This window comes from Microtus pennsylvanicus, chromosome 11 (genome assembly GCF_037038515.1).
Source record: "Microtus pennsylvanicus isolate mMicPen1 chromosome 11, mMicPen1.hap1, whole genome shotgun sequence".
NCBI classification, from domain to species: domain Eukaryota; kingdom Metazoa; phylum Chordata; class Mammalia; order Rodentia; family Cricetidae; genus Microtus; species Microtus pennsylvanicus.
Window position 1 is genome coordinate 43613524 of NC_134589.1, and position 15916 is coordinate 43629439.

The window sequence follows — 15916 nt, forward strand, 5'->3', positions numbered from 1 at the left end:
AAAACCAGAAAAAGTAGGATGCAGGTGGGTGGGTCCCTAGGAAGGCACACCTTCTCTGAATACACAGCAGGGGCACCTCGGGGGCTGAGGACAAGCAAGCTAGGGCCAGCGTAGGTGTGTAGCAGGCTAGCCCCATAGCGCTGGCGCAGTGTGTGCAGGACGCTAGACTCGTTGAGATACACCAGTGAGGCTAGATCTTCTAGGCGGTCACACGAGGGAGCATTAGCCTGGGAAGAAAGACAAGGAAGATGCAGATCCCATCTCCATCACAGGGGACGGGCTTGCCCTGTCTGTGTCCTCCCTTGCCAGCAGCCTCCTTCCAACCTTCTCTATGTCGTCTTCATCCACATCCAGGATGGCTCCATCGTGGTCCAGCTTCACGCGCACCTTCCCCTCAGGTAGGCTGAGCTCCTCCGACTTGAGCTGGCTGGCTGCAGAGCAGGGATAGTTGGACTTGGGCCTGGGAAATTCGACTATTCTCCTTAGGCCTTCTTGGTCCTGCCTTCTTCCCCGCTGGCTCACCAGACCCTCCTTGCTCACTCCAGCCCTTACCAGAGGTAGAGGCATTTTCCGTGCCAGCCCTAAGCCAAGCCCTGCATCCATCCCAACCGGCAGAGACTCACCCAAGGAGAAGCCATCCCTATGGACCAGCCACACCTTCTCCGTCTCATACCAGGCCTCTTCGGCTGCAATCTGCTCTTCCGTCTTGGCCTGTCAGAGGGAAGGGAGGAATACACAGACATTGTATTGAAATGTAGAGAGACAAGGACAGTGGGAATAAAGAGACAAGGGATGAGCTATGGACAAGTGGGAAAGTTGGTGGGAGACACAGGACAAGAGGGAGAGGGGAGAGAGATCAGGAAAGGAGGGAAGAAAGCCAGGGGTGTGGAGGACAGACAGTGAGATTGGGATCTATACCAACTTTGAAGGCCCAGGGACACAGGAGCACTGTGGCCAAGAGAACTGGTCCCAGGAAAGTAAGTCACCAGGCTCCACCTCCAGCTGCTCTATCTCCTCCCTGGGAGACTGTGAGATCTGCACCCTGACTCTTGCCCCGAACTCTGGGCCAAAGTCATGGGTTCTTTCGAACCAAAAGAAAGGCCTCTTCCCCTAGGCTGGGAAGAGCCATTTTCTGCATCCTAGGATTCTGTCTTGTGGAATGACAAGAAGCCCTGGGCTCTAGCCTGAAGATGCTCTATGTGGGCAAGGCAATATTGCCCTTCTCCTCTACTTGGACAGTGCTGACTTGTCAAACACAGGGAGCATAGGAAGGGTGTGAAAGGGCTGGGACACCCCCGAGGTCCCCGGATATCACCAATCAAAATAAGCATTTCTAAGCATTGTCAGTGTGGGGCTAGCAGATCTGATACCCTCAAATAAGAACACTTGAGCTCGGAAGCTGTGGCACCAGAGAGACGAGAGACCTAGCTACCATGGTTATTATGCCCCACGGCAGCATGTGGGAAAATGTCAGCAATGTGATGACATCTTGAGGGAGGCTGGCCACCCCCAGAAGACCAGCTCTCAGGCTTGCACTGGCTGCAACACTCTCCCCAGACGGCAACCCCTGCTCCAGATTCTTACCCTAGGTGTGTCCCTTTCTCATGAGACCCAGAACTGAGGCAGAGACACCATTCATATTGAACCCTGGGTGAGGGCTCAGAAAATTGCAAGAACATATAAGCAGAGTATTCATTTTTAGATTTGAAAGGGCGAGAGATCAATAGGCTAATCATAACAAAGTGGTCAATGTTTTCATCTGTCAAAGTGAAAAAAATTTTAGATACTTGGTTTTTATCTTTTAATATTTGAAGGACTGATTTGGTAGTATTGGCACATGCCCTTGATCCCAGTACTCAGGAGGCAGAGGCAGGCCGATCTCTGAGTTCAAGGCCAGCCTGATCTACATAGGTAGTTCTAGAACAGCCAGGACTACATAGAGAGACTCTCTGTCTCAAAAAAAAAATCACCAGGGTCTTGCTTTTTACACATTACATGAACCAGCTGAAACTTTTGTCTCCAGTGACATGTTCTATGGCTAAATGTTAGAGTGACATCAAAGGGTCATGGCCTGTCACTAGCCTCTTTAGGGATCATCTGAGAACATGTTTCTCACAATGACCATGAGGTGGAGACAGAAACCAGCTATCTCATCTTCAGGCTGGGGCTGAGGGTCTTTTGGGCTTCTGAGCGATCTGGGCTTCAGTGGCTGAGAATCACATGTGGCAAAGCTGGGGCCATGATGCTCCCCAAGGGCCACAGCTGCACCATCTCAGCTCCCCTGGGTCCCCTACTACAGAGTGGGAACCTGGAGGGAAAGAGGCCTTACACTCCAGCAGGAAGCCCGAGCACAGACGCCAGCCCAGGTGTAAGGTGGGGGTGGTGGGTTGTCGCTGGAGAAAGCAGAGGGCTCCTGGGTGGGGCAGGCGCACCCTACCTGGCTGTGGGCAGGAGAGGCGGCCTCAGGGTCCAGCTACCAGCAGCAAGCAAAGAGAGAAAGAGAGAGAAAGGTGAAGACAGGTCCCCATCCGAGAGACACCCCTGGACCAGTGAGCCAGCACCCTGTTCAAGATACAGCATGGAGGTCAAGAGCCCTTGCCTGGGATTAGGGTGCTGGCCAGGCAAGAGAAGCCAGACCAGAGGCGGTGGTTGGGGGTTTTTGTTATCATCAGACCTTTCAGAGGCAAGGCTCTTGGGGGGTCACTCCTTGTGGTAGCTGTCACTCAGCCTTTAGCTAGTCTCTCCTGGACTGGCTGTGCAGTCCATCCAGAGTTAATCTCCCTCCTCCATGCTCCTGGCAGACCAGGCCACCTCACAACACCCAAAGCCTGGGCCCCCTGGAATCCTCCTGCTTTTATCCCAGGACATCGGCCTCCCTGCGGCTATCGAACACCAAGAGAATGCGGTTCCTCCTCTCTAAACACATGCCCAGCGAGTACCACTCCCCATGCTACGGGCTAGCACAAGGGCACCTACAGCCTAAATCTAAGATGCCTTCTTCATGCCCCGTGGCAAACAGAGGCATCATTCCACCAGCTCCAACCATAGGGCTGCCTGTCAACTGCCCAGTCCCTGAGCCAGCCTTCACCTCTACATTACAGCCTGGTCACTTAAAACCCTCAACAGCCTTTCTGGAAGAAATGGGAGCCAGGTGAGCTTTGAATGTTGCCAGTTAGAAATGAGAAGGGTTAATGTCTCCACATGGGTCTAGACACTGGACACCAAAATGGGAAATACTGACTCCTGCCTTGCCACACACCAGGCCCTAACACCGATGAGTGTCCTCAAGGCAGGAGACCAGGGCTAGAGAAGGGAACTAGATCTCCAGCTATGAAGGGCCCCTCCGTGGTCATGGCCCTGGGCTGTCTGGAGTATTAATACTCCACAGAGTATTAATGGCTTTCCAGAGCCATTGTGAGGGTTCCCCCCTATCCTCTCTCTCTGTGTCTTCCTTCACACACACACACACACACACACACACACACACACACACACACACACACACAGAGTCCAGGGACTGGGAACCCCCACACAAGAGAGGTGGCATTACAGAAGCTGTGAAGATCCTCTCAAGTCGCTGGTGTGCCTCCTCTGCGGGACTCAGCCGGACCTCAGGGTCAGCTCCTGTCTAAAGGTTAAACCACTATTAGTTCTGGCTCAGGAGACAGCAGGAGGCACCACACACCAAGCTCTCAGCCTGCGGAGCCACTGAGACCCAATGCAGAAGTGGAGCAGCGTCCAGGAGACAAGCCAAATGCTAACTTGTGTTTTAAAACTCTATGAAACAGAAAAGGAAGAGGCAGATGCCTGTGAAGGCTGGGGTGACTTCTTTCTACTTCCCTAACCACTGTGAGCTCTAAATGACCCTGTTACCCCTCCCCCTTTTTCACTCTTGTCCCAGGATGTGCAAGAGATGAACTCTAGGCCAGGATAGCCTCAGCTTCCAACTCCACCCTCGTGCATACAGAAGGTGTAGAGAGCCAGAGGGAGCAGGCGACAGCCCCAGACAGGCACATGACAGTCCTTGGCTACTTAGAGGTTCCCTGAGAGACTGGAGTTCAGCTCCTACCCCAACCATCAGAGCAGAAAGTCCCTGCCAACTGTTTCCTAGGGGCCAGGAACACTCTGCCCCAATAGAGCAGGCCAGGAGGATGGGGAGGTGTGGCAGCTTGGCTTTCCTCTACATTTGGCAATACCCAGAAGGAAAGGGGACAAGGCCACTTCCAGGAAAGATGGCTCCCAGGGGAAACAGTCAGTGAGTGCCTCAAGGTCCCTGAGGCTGTGCCCTGGCATCAACTTCATCCCTCTCCTTCAAGCTACTAGAAACCCGAGAAAGCTCATGTCTTTCTCTCAACATGTCCTGTGAGACCTCAGCAGGACCCGCAAGGCCAAGGAGCTTGAAAAGAACGGTTTCTAGTGCAAGCCCAGCTAAGGCTGGTGACGATGGGGTAGTGCAGACACAAAGGGGTTCACTCTGCCTACCTGCCACCTAGGCACGGGGCTTCCCAAGAGTCCCGTGGCCAGATCTGAAGAAGGCAGTGATGGCATTAAGAAGCATCATCGGTCTCACTGTCAGCCCTACCATTTGTGGGTACCTGGTGCCAGGGAGCAGGTTTGGCATATAACCTATAACATATTTAATCAGACAGCCACCCTCCAAAGCAAGTATCACACTTGTTTGTAATTCAAAAATCCAAAGAGGCCCCCAAACAAAAGGTTTTTCTCTTAATTATTTTGGTGGCAAAACCTGTTGATCTTTTAGCCTCCTACCGCAAGAATACTCATGGGTTTGCTTTGGAAAATATGTATACCGTAAGACATTCCAAAATATAAAAGTAACTAATTCCCAGTACTTAAGGCTTCACAGAAGGACTAAGGGCCCACATTATAACTCCCCACTTGACAGAGAGGCTCCTAGCGGTGGACCTGGCTGAAGTCTCCCACGAGTGTGGCTGCGGGTGTGAGCCTGGGCCACCTGACTTAAGAACACTGCTTCCACCCTGCACTCATCTGCCCAAGTTCTCATCTTTAGCTTTAGATGTGGTGCCTCAAGCTGGCCTTGTATAGTTAGAGACCAGGTCTCCAGTCTCATGGGGAGGCCTGCAGCATGCTGGTTAGCGGTTCTCGTCAGCCCAGGCCAGAGCCCAGGCCAGAGCCCATTCTAGCACAGGGTTAATGAAAATCATGCAACCCCTGGGTCAGCACATAACCCTGGGCCGGCCTGGATCACGTGAGGCTCCTTCAGGCTGGAGGAAGCCACCATGAGGGTGCTTAGCCTTCAAGCAAGGGTGGTGAGGGACATGGGAGGTTAGTGGCACACTCGGGTACCTCCTGCCGCACACCGGAGTCTGGCAAGTTGGCCTGCTGCTCTCCAGAGTGGTTCGACTTCAGGTCAGCAGAATTTGGGTCAGACAGCCCTTGTGCTGGGGCTGGGGAGGACTGCTTATTTGGGGTTTCAGGCTTGGCTGGGGATCCTGCTTTCTTTGGAGCATCCAGCACATCTGGGGAGCCTGGCTTTCCAGAGGAGCCTGGCTCCTGGCTGGGGGCCTTCTCTCCTCTCCCAGGAGGCTGCTTGCTGCGGGACTTATGGTCCTTGCCTCGGCCCCGAGACATCAGACTGCGCAGGCCCACGGACAGCTCGTCCTTGACAGCCTCTTTCTTTGTTTCAGGCTTTGGTGGAGCAGGAGGAGGAGGCGGTGGTGGTGGCGGGGGCTTGGGGCTAGAGGCTGCCTTTTCTCCCTTCTTGCCTCGTGGTGGGTGCTCAGGGGACTTGGCTCCTCGGCCTGGAGGCTCCTTGGCATTGCCAGGCTCCTCACCAGGCAGCACCTTGCCCACCACCTTCCTCACTGCATTGGCCACCCGGTTCCGGGACAGACCTTGGGCCTCTTCACTTGGGCCTTCGGCTGAGGCAGCCCCCAGGCCATTCATAGTGAGCGTGGCTTCCGGGCTCTTTGCTCTCTGGGAAGTCTCTGAGGGTGGCGGGCTGGTGGCAGGCTGGGGACTTCTAGGTGGACCACTGCTGTCCTTATTGCTGTTCTCTAGCTAGAGTCACATAAACACAAGTAGACATGAATAGCAACCCGCATCCCTACCCAGCTCATGCATACAGGACACAAGGGGTGCAGCCTCAGGCCCCAAGACAGAGCTTCCATTCACGCACGGAACAACACACAGATCCAAAAGCTCCCCTCCCCCATCTCTCCACCTTCTAGAGTCTAGACATGCAGACAGAACGAGTACATCGAAAATCATCCCACTGCCCACCCCCAGAAGGTGTGGAGGGAACTGGAGATACCAACACAAAAGGCCCCAGAGCCCAGCAGCACCCTAGAATTAAGTCTTTATGTCAGGGTCACAGCTGACACTCAGCAGGGCTGGAAGGTGAGGAGGTCAAAGTCTCAGGCCTGTCTCCACCAGTTTCCTGCGGTGGCATCCCTATTTCTTCATCACTCAGTTCTCTAGACAGTCAGAACACAGCCTGACCAGCCTGAGGAAAGAAACTGACAAGATACTCCTCTTGAGCCACGCTTCTCCCTCAACCCAGGTCCTCTGCTCCGTGGCCACAGTCACGGTCACCTTTACCCACTGCAGAGACCCCAGTGCTGGTGTTGTTCCCTCCTGCAAACTTCCCACGGGTGTAGTCCTACTTCCCAGAGGGCATATGTGGAAATGATGGGGGGAAGGGGAGGCAACTCCGGCCCACAAAGGGTTAAGTACCCCAGTAGCCACAGCTGTACTCCCTGGAGAGCAGGGTCCTGGCTCTGCTGGGTAGCTGAGTAGCTGGGCGCTACCCAGACTCTGGGCACCCAGGAGTTGCCTGGTATACGTTGGCACTCTCCATGTGGGGTTTCCACCCCCTCCCTGACACTCTGCCAGGAACTGGCTGAGGTGGCCACTGGGAAGGCCATGGTGGCTAATGGCAGGGCAGAGTTTCTTGCAAAGCTAGCCACACTGCCTGGGGAGGATTCAGGTCACTTCAGGGCCGACCAGTGACGTGCTACTCACCGAGCCGGAGCTCAGGTCTCAGTCTCCCAGCGGCTATGATTTGAGATCACACCACTGTGATGATCTAGCTGCCATGCCTGGCTACAGGCTCACAGATGACAGACCGACCACATGCCGAGGGCATCTCACCACCTAGCACAGCTGAGTCAGAGGCCTTAGCTCAGGCCTCTGCTCTAGGGAGGTTCTGCTGCAGCGGTGAAGGAGGGGGGCTGGAGTGTGGCTCTTCTAAAGCTTTGTAGGCCAAGAGTATTCAGGGGCATGTCAGGGTACTGTGGAGCTAGCCATGGCACCAACTGCCAGGTCTTTTCTCCCTTCTGACTCTTGGCTTCCCTCCTCTCCCCTCAGTGAAGATGACGTCATGACCGTAATTGCTAACACACACATAGTATTTTGCCTGCTAGACGCTCCCCTAAGTACTTTACGTGCTATTTTTGAAAAAGAAAAGAAGAGCCTTCCTCACATATCTCAAACCACAGGTTAGCCTTGGCCCTGTGGACAGTTTACAGGGCCAAAGGAAGCCACACGCCTGGCTAATCAAATCATCCCAGGAAGTAGGGGCAGCCAGAACAGCTATCATTTGGGGTGAGGAAGCATTCGTGCGCCAGTTTGCCCACCCTGGCAACAACTGCATCCTCTCTTGGACACATCTGGACTACTGCTCAGAAGATGTGTTCCCCTCACCCTGTACGGGTCCAGCTTTCTTCAAGGCCTCTGTCTCAAGGTGGTAGGGGGATGGAGACATTGGGCAGCTGTGGGCAGCCTCCGGGATGTGCTCGAGAGAGCTGAGGGGTGGGGTAGAGTGGAAGCGGCAGCGGCAGTGGCAGCTGCAGAGAATCCCTCCATGCCCTTGTCTCGGGCCACCCTGTGCAGGTTGAGAGTCCCAACAGCTGAGCTCTCATTTTGTCAGTGCTCACTGACCTGAGAGTTTACCCACCTAACCCTGACTGCCCAGAGGGTGGGCTCCGAAGCACCGTGGCTTACCCCCTACTCCATACACCCGGAGTAGAGTCACACAACACACAGTGCACTTTGTACCCCATTACTGATAATTCCCTCTAGCCACATCAGCAACACTGGAAGGGATGAAGCCAACCCATCAGAGACATGTGCACACACCCATACTCATGTATACGTGACATGCACACACACACACATCTCAGGGAAGCACTTACGGCCCCTTCCTCTTTGCCAGGAGGGCCAGGTTTTGCCAGAGATTTGTCCTCCTCCTTAACCTAAGGGAGCAGACAGAGAAGTCACTGGCAGGTCCAAGTTGGGAGACCTGCTACTCAAGTCTAGGATGAAAAGATGGAGGGGTCTTTCTCTCCCTGAGAAGCAGAGCAGTGCCGGGGCTGGGGGGTCTGAGGAAGGCATAGCTTTTACTTATGACTGAAACCGCGCAGAGACAGTGTTTTAAGAACTAAGAGTCTTCGTGGAAGTAAAAGCTAAGGATGCTGGGGGCTCAGTGGCCAGCCCACTGGGGCTGTTAGAAATCCATATCATGGCTTGGGGTCACAAAATTGCCAGCCATGCAGATGGAGGAAGGAACCCCAAGATCAGGTGAGGTATGGAGGAAAGAGACATGCCTGCCTAGGGTCAGGGTTTGTGCTACAGCAGGAGCGGGTAGCCTGAGTCAGACAGGAGGTGCAGTCAGAGGAAACAGCAGAGCTGCCTGGGGAAAGACTGAGGATGTCGCTATGTAGATGCTTTGAAGGTTCCTCCTGTTCAGAGACTGGCTGAGAATGGACTCCAAGGTGCGGGCCCCACTGTCAGAAGAGCCTGCCCTTCTAGATACTCTCAGCATCTCTCCCTCCTAACGCCCAGGCAGGCCCAGGAAATTTAGTGGTCCTTCTTTCCCCAGGCAGCTCTGTCCCTAAGCCTGCAGCACCCCCAGCCTGCCTTGCTTTCCCTGCACAGTAGGGGAGACAGGCGACCTTAGCAACATCCAGAATCAATTATCCAATAGCAAAGTGAGGCTGTCCATTTTCAACCAGGGTCCATGGTCAATTTTGAGCTCCAATTAGCAGTGCCTGGACACTGTCCAGCATGATGGTCACTGCGGTACTGAAGCTGCATCTTGTCCATGAAGCATATTCAATGGGTCCAGAGTTCAGTTAGCTCTCCCTGACATGGACAGTGGGAGGCTGGCAAAAACTCAGGAAAAAAAACCTTTCTGCTTCAGAAACTGGGGTGTGTGCAGAGAAGGGGAAGGGAAGGGCTGGGTAAAAAGGATATTTGCAGGGTGTCTAGGTCTGCACCTGCTGCCCTCCTCACCCCTCCCCACAGAAATCACACCATGCATTAGCCCCCAGGCACACAGGTTAGAGGATAGCAAGTATTCCCAAACCACACAGACACTTCCATTAGTGGGCACAGTGCTGTTAGCTTGGTTTCAGATATGACCCAGATTCTAAGTTCACTCTGAAACCCTCACCAGCTCCAAACCTGTCCTTTCTCCAGTAGCTTGTGTTTGGGGTCCCAAACGGTTATCCAAGGGGAGGGATTGGGAACCTTGGTTGCCCACCAAAGTGTCTGGGACACTGGGCTCAGGTCTGAGCTCAGCTCTAGATTTAGCCTCAGGCTGACTCACGCCCCCCCTCCCCCAAGGTTCTGGCTGCTGTAGGTCATTGTCCAGCCAGAGACTGTGCATATGCACAAAGGCATGCCCAAGGCTGCGACAGCTTGAACTACTCTCTGGACCCAGATGCCAATTGGCCTGGTGCCCCCACTCTCAGCTCCTTTCTTCTTCTGCTCACCTCAGCCCCCAGACTCAGGGAATCTGAGTTCCCAAGGCATCAAGGCCGAGCCTTTCCCAGAACCCCACAGTCCCAGGGCTGAGTCTGGTGTGGCTGTAGTAGGGTGTGGAGCGGTGGCACAAAAGGCAGCTCAGCTTACAGAGGTGGAGCTCAGGGAGGAAAGTGACTCAGCACAGGGGCTCATCCAGACAGAAAAGGGCTCCCAAAAGCCGCTGTGCCCCCAAATGCACACACATGCTCCAATCCATTGCTAGCTTCACCATGCCAAGCACATTAGAGAACCAAGATTTTGAAATTCAACTTCCCTTTTGCTCCCAAAAGGCAAATCGCGATGAAAAGGCCATAGTGCTGAAGGCAGCCTGCACCCTGAGTCAGAGAAGAAATAGGGGCAGGGTCTCTCAGGGACTCCGAGTCTTCCTAAGGGTCAGGACCCGCTGGGACAAATGCTGTATGTGACAAGAGGAAAGGAAGATGGAAGGAAGATCACAAACCCAGGTCACACACTTCAGCGTGAGGAATGACCTGCTGGAAAAAAAGAAAAGCAAGGTGGGTACAGAGCGAGAACGTCTAGATGGGGTACAGGACAGAGAACGTCTAGACGGGGTACAGGGCGAGAACGTCTAGACGGGGTACAGGGCGAGAACATCTAGACGGGGTACAGGGCAGAGAACGTCTAGACGGGGTACAGGGCAGAGAACGTCTAGACGGGGTACAGAGCGAGAACGTCTAGACGGGGTACAGGGTAGAGAACGTCTAGACGGGGTACAGGGCGAGAACGTCTATACGGGGTACAGGGCAGAGAACGTCTAGACGGGGTACAGGGCAGAGAACGTCTAGACGGGGTACAGAGCGAGAACGTCTAGATGGGGTACAGGGCAGAGAACGTCTAGACGGGGTACAGGGCGAGAACGTCTAGACTGGGGAGCTATGCATCCTCAAATAAAGCTGCTTCACCTCGCTGGGCCTGCTGGAGAAGCAGGGGCCAGACTGGTCTAAACAGCGGATAAAGTCATTTCCAGATCCAGCACTGTAGGGGTTGGCGGGTGGAGAGCCGCCCAAGCCCTTGATTCTCCAGGAGGCAGAAACCTTCCAGGAACGAGAGGTGTATAGGGTGGCAAAACTCTCCCATTTGCTGGTCCTCCTGACCCTCGAAGCCAGAGTGTGCCCTTGCCCAGGAGATGTGTCACCAAAGAATCACTTCGAGTCAATGGAAATGGAGATCTTGCTTGTTCCTATAATTGACTGTGATGAATAAATAGTTAGAAATTGGTTTTGTTTGGAAATGCTAAGGATGAAAGCTAGGGCCTCACACGTACTAAGCAAGGGCTCCACCTAGGAGCTATGCCCTAGTCCTTAAATTTTTTGTTTTGTTTTGTTTTTTAAGAGAGGGTTTCTCTGTGTAGCCAGGGCTGTCCTGAAACTCACTATATAGATCAGGCTAGCCTGGAACTCACAGATCTGCCCGCCTCTTCTCTCTTTAGTGCTAGGACTAAAGGTGTGCACCACCACCGCCCAGCCCTCTCCACCATTTTTAACTGGTTCTGGTGACTTCTGTCTTACTGTCTAGCTAATATGCTGCCATTTAAATTTATTTAATTAACTCATTTGCTCTTTGAACTCATGTCCAAGTTTTCCTATTGTTTAGGGAGGTCCCATCTGACCCAGAAAGACATCTGGCTCCTCCCTCTGCTCCAGCTGCTCCAGGGAGCCTCACGCTGACAGCAGGTGGGGATCCCCAAAGGACATTGTCGCTTCCATGCCTTGGGAAAGAACCATCCAAATCTCTCCTCTTTTCCTTACCACGGCTTGGGCCCAGGAGCATGCTATCTTCACCCAACAGCGAACAGAGCTGGTGGCATTGCCTCTGTAACAGTCACCCCAGATACAAAAACGTATTTCTCCTAGAACTAGGTACTTACTGTGGAGAAAGGGTTCCTGGAGCGAAGGACTCTTGCTCAGACACATTTCTGCTCCAGGAATTTCAGCCATTTCTCACACCGATTACTGAATGTGGAATGCCCACACCGAGATGGGCCCTATACGAGGTATTTACCATCAGCTCCCTCATTACCCATCATTCTCTTCATCTATCCATCTATTCACGTGTGTGCACTCACCCACACAGAAAAGTATGGAGGCCAGGGGTTGATATCAGAATGTCTTTCTCAATCATGTCTCCACCTTGTTTCTTTTAACTTTATTACCTTTATTTATGTATGTGTGTATGTGAGAATGTGCACACGCACGGCACCATACTGCCCGTGCGATCAGAGGACGGCTGGCAGAGTCAGTTCCTGCCTCCTTCAACCACGTGGGCCCTGCAAAGCGAGTTTCTGAACTTGTAAAAGGGAGACTCCAGTATGTCCCCATCGCCTTCTGAGGCCCTGGCCACCTCTCTCTCTGTGTCATTTCTGACCTCTTCCCTTGGAAGAAAGGAAAGGAAACCACCACCGCTGAGCGTTCTTCTGAGCCAGCCCAGGATAGGCACTTCATCCCTCTCTCTCCTGGCAGCAGCCCACTTTATGGGGAGGGGGGCAGAGTTGCCGAGAGGTCCCCACCAGGAGGGGTCTTGGTAACTACGTCATTCTCTGACTAGGATTCTCTCCTAGGCAGGACTCTCTCTTACCCTTCACACCATTAGACACAAGTGTTTGTCACATGACGATACTGGAGAAGGGTGGGGGCAGGGTTTTGGCCCAAAGCTCTTTCCCGCATATAGACCACAGAGAATAAGGCTTGTCCATCCATGCTGATTCTCAGAGGTGTGCCACAAACAGAAGAGGTGAATTCCCAACTTAGCAACCATGAATAGAGAGCAAACTCCATGCCTGGGACCCAGCTGAGAAAGGCGGGGCCTGGCTGAAAATGCACCATCTTCTGGTCCAGCCAGCCCATCTGCAGGAATGTATGTCCAACGAGCTGACTTCAAGAGACAGAGACCCCACAAGCTCATGCAAGCATTTTTTCATAGATGCGCTCCACAAAACAACTTCAAACTGCAAACAACCCACGGGACTAGAATCAGAGACGGTTAGGAAAACGATGGCTTCAGCCCAACACATGGCTGTGCTGCCATTTAAACCGACAAAGATGTGGACAATGAAACCATATGGAAAATTCCACACAAAATGACATCAATCAAAAGGAACCAGAACATAAATAGCATGCAAATAGTGATCATGATAATTTTGGGAATGGCGTGAATTAGACACAATGGACGCACTTGCTGTTTAATTTTGCTGTGCATTTGTTACTTACTGCTTGTTTTTATTGTAAGGATGGCTAAATAGTCAATAAAAAAAAGAAAAAGAAAAAGAGATAAAAGCTAGAGGCATTTGTTTTCAAAGGGGAGAAATCTGCTGAGAGTCTGTCTACCCTCAGCCCCAAAGGCGCCTGTCATTCAGGGAGTCGAGGCTGGGTTTTACTCTCCCCAGTGCCAGCACCTACCACTCTCCCATAGTACCACAATTCCCAGCACCCACATGGCAGCTCACAACTGTCTATGACTCCAGTTCCAGGGATCTGACCCTTTACACAGACATACGTGTGGGCAAAACACACACATAAAAATAAATAAATCTTTAAAAAGAAAGAAAGAAATTAAGAAGGAAAGAAAAGGGGAGCTCAAAGACCCTAAGAATAATCCTATCCACTGGGTAGCCCCTCAGGCCAAGAATGCCCAGTCCGGGCAGATATGTTAAGGCCTATGTGTCTAAGCCAGGCACCCAAGCCCCAAGAGCATCAAGTAACTCCCAGAGAGAGACTGTGTCTAGAAGGAACCAAAACATCAGTAGCCAAGATAAGTCCCCAGCCTGTCCCCCTGTGCCAACACTGGCAATGCTCTTCCTTCTCAAGGAAGCCCAGAACCATCCCCTCTCTCTTCATCCCATTCTGAGGCACAAAAGGCAGCTCTCAGGAGACTCTCCTGGACAATCTCAAGTTAGCACCACCTAACTAAGCAATAGGGGTGGAGAAAGGAATGAAGGAGAAGGAAAGAAATAATAACAGCAGCAGGAACTTCCTGTTTGCGGTGCTGGGGAATCAGCCCCAGGCCTCACACACGCTGGACAACCAGTCTGCCACTGAGCAAAGCACCCAGCCCCGACAGCACATCTTTACTGAGCATCTTCTTGGCGCTAAGCACTGTGTTGCCCCAACATTGTCCCATTTGATGCTCACAACATCCCTTTGAAGCAGACATGAGTTTTGTTTTACAAATAAGCAAAAGGAGCCCCAGAGGATCATGTGACTTTCCCAGGGCCTCACACTCAGATCTGTCCTTTACCAAGCCTTTAGGGCTTACTTTAAGGGAAAGTGGCCAGCCTTCCCCAATACCTCCCCATCATGCATCAGCAGCAACAGCTTGGGTAGGAAGCAGTGGTTTCCATTGAAGACCTGGCTCTCCACTCATGACCTGAGCATTCTCTTCAAAGAGCTTCTTTAGTGGAGGGGAACTCTGCAGGGGAGGGCCTGAAGGCCACACTGTCAGTCAGCCAGAGGAAGAAAGGAAGAGGAGCTAGCCCTCAGGGTCAGCCTCTAGCCAGAGCCCTCCCCCACTGCAGGGCGGAACAGAAAGCAGCAGAGAACCCTGGGCCGCTGCCCACCAGCCTGGAGGAAGCAGGTGCGCTGGGATGGCTTCCTGCAGTTGCAGAAGGGCCAGGGCTTCCTCTGACAGACAGACAGGCCTGCTGGAGGCCTCCCCTCCCTGCGGACACTCAAGGCTTCTCTGCAGGGCACTCTGCCATCTGCTAGCACCATTTCCCATGGCCCCGAATCTGTGACAGTCAAGGTACTGGTGGCCTGGGTATCAGGAGGGGGTGGGGAGTAGGCCACAGCAGAGCAGGAAGCAGCCCGCTCACAGAGTGAAGAGCTCTCTCAGGCACCACCCTGCTCTGCCCACACACACCTCCACAACAGTGCTGGTTTGGGAGCTGGGACAGGGCAATTCCTTGGGCATAGAGAGATGCAAACGTTATGGGCACACCTCAGACTCCTGCTACACCTCCGCACTAGGCCAGCCCACACTCTGCCAACTGCTGACTCAATTGAAAACCTTACCCTTAGTGACTGGGGGAACAGAGGGGAGGGCAGGGTGGCCTGGGAGGCAGCTATGTCTCTCCTCACTTGCTTTTTTAAGGAACTTACTTCTATGGAATAATCTCTGCTAAAAGAGAGCCATGTACAGGGAGAATGGCTCAGTAGGTAGAGACGCTTGATGCCAAGCCTGAGGATCTGAGTTTGGTCCACAGAATTCACATGGTGGAGGCACAGAACTAACTTGCATGAGTTGTCCTCTGACCTCTGAACACACGCCGGGCACGCATGCGCACGTGCACACAGACACATACATACACACACACACACACACAAAACTGAAAATAAAAAGGTTTCTTCAAATTAAAATAAAAAGAGGCTCACAGGCAAGACATCCCTGAGATGCCACATGTGTCCCTTCTAAGTATCCTGGGTACGGGAATAGAAGAGGCCATGCTGGGTTCTTCCTGAAGATAGTAAGAAGACTCCAACCAACTTCAAGGACCATCCCCTGTCAAACCCCTTTTTCTGTCTAGAGTAAGAGAGGAGAAGGGGGTCACAATACCAGCCCAAAGCAGGACCAAAGTCTCCAAAGAATGCTTGGGCTCGGGCTTTATAAGAATAAAAGCCTCCATAGCAATCATTACTGTGGGCAAGGCGTGCCTCGTCTGCGGGGTGGCGGATCAGCCCCAGGAAACTGAGGTTTAGAAGATGATTCCCCATCAACACTCCCCAGATCGTGAGTCAGGCGAGATATGTGGCTTGCCTCTTAAGAGGTTTTGAGGCAGCTGGAGCTGTGTACTACCCCTTCAACCAAGTAACTGAGAGAGGAGCCCCAGGGCGGCACCACCCCTTCCTCGCCATCTACTGCCACATCTGGGGAAATAACAAGACATCTTCCTTTTCTAAATGAGGAAACATTATAGGGATCCCAGGACATTTCCGGGGTTGGGGGTCAGAAGGACACTCACCCGCATGGCCTGGCCTGGAGCAGCCCAGAGAGCAAGGAGTCTCCTTCTCTGCTGCTCCCGTTAGCTGCTCAAAATAGCACAGGCTGCAGCCCCGCCCCTGGTCCCCTCCCTCTCCAGGCCCCTCCCGCTGCAGCTGCCCAACCCTGCCAGGGC

At 53.0% G+C, this 15916-nt stretch overlaps 1 protein-coding gene across 27 annotated transcripts in view; it reads right to left on the minus strand.

The window, feature by feature from the left end:
• The window catches only part of Myo18a (myosin XVIIIA), a 99224-nt gene that overhangs the window by 45911 nt on the left and 37397 nt on the right, over positions 1-15916 (minus strand). For 5 of the 27 annotated variants that reach the window (XM_075991544.1, XM_075991543.1, XM_075991531.1 and 2 more), the window contains exons 3-6: positions 2330-2473; positions 624-711; positions 325-431; positions 51-227 (exon numbers count right to left, since the gene is read on the minus strand). In XM_075991544.1, the coding sequence (XP_075847659.1) occupies positions 51-227; positions 325-431; positions 624-711; positions 2330-2473 (516 nt within the window). Of the gene's footprint in view, positions 1-50; positions 228-324; positions 432-623; positions 712-2329; positions 2474-3550; positions 3629-5328; positions 6043-8177; positions 8238-10062; positions 10205-15763; positions 15844-15916 lie in introns of those variants that run through there. The other 22 variants (XM_075991540.1, XM_075991528.1, XM_075991538.1 and 19 more) reach the window with 9 other exon arrangements.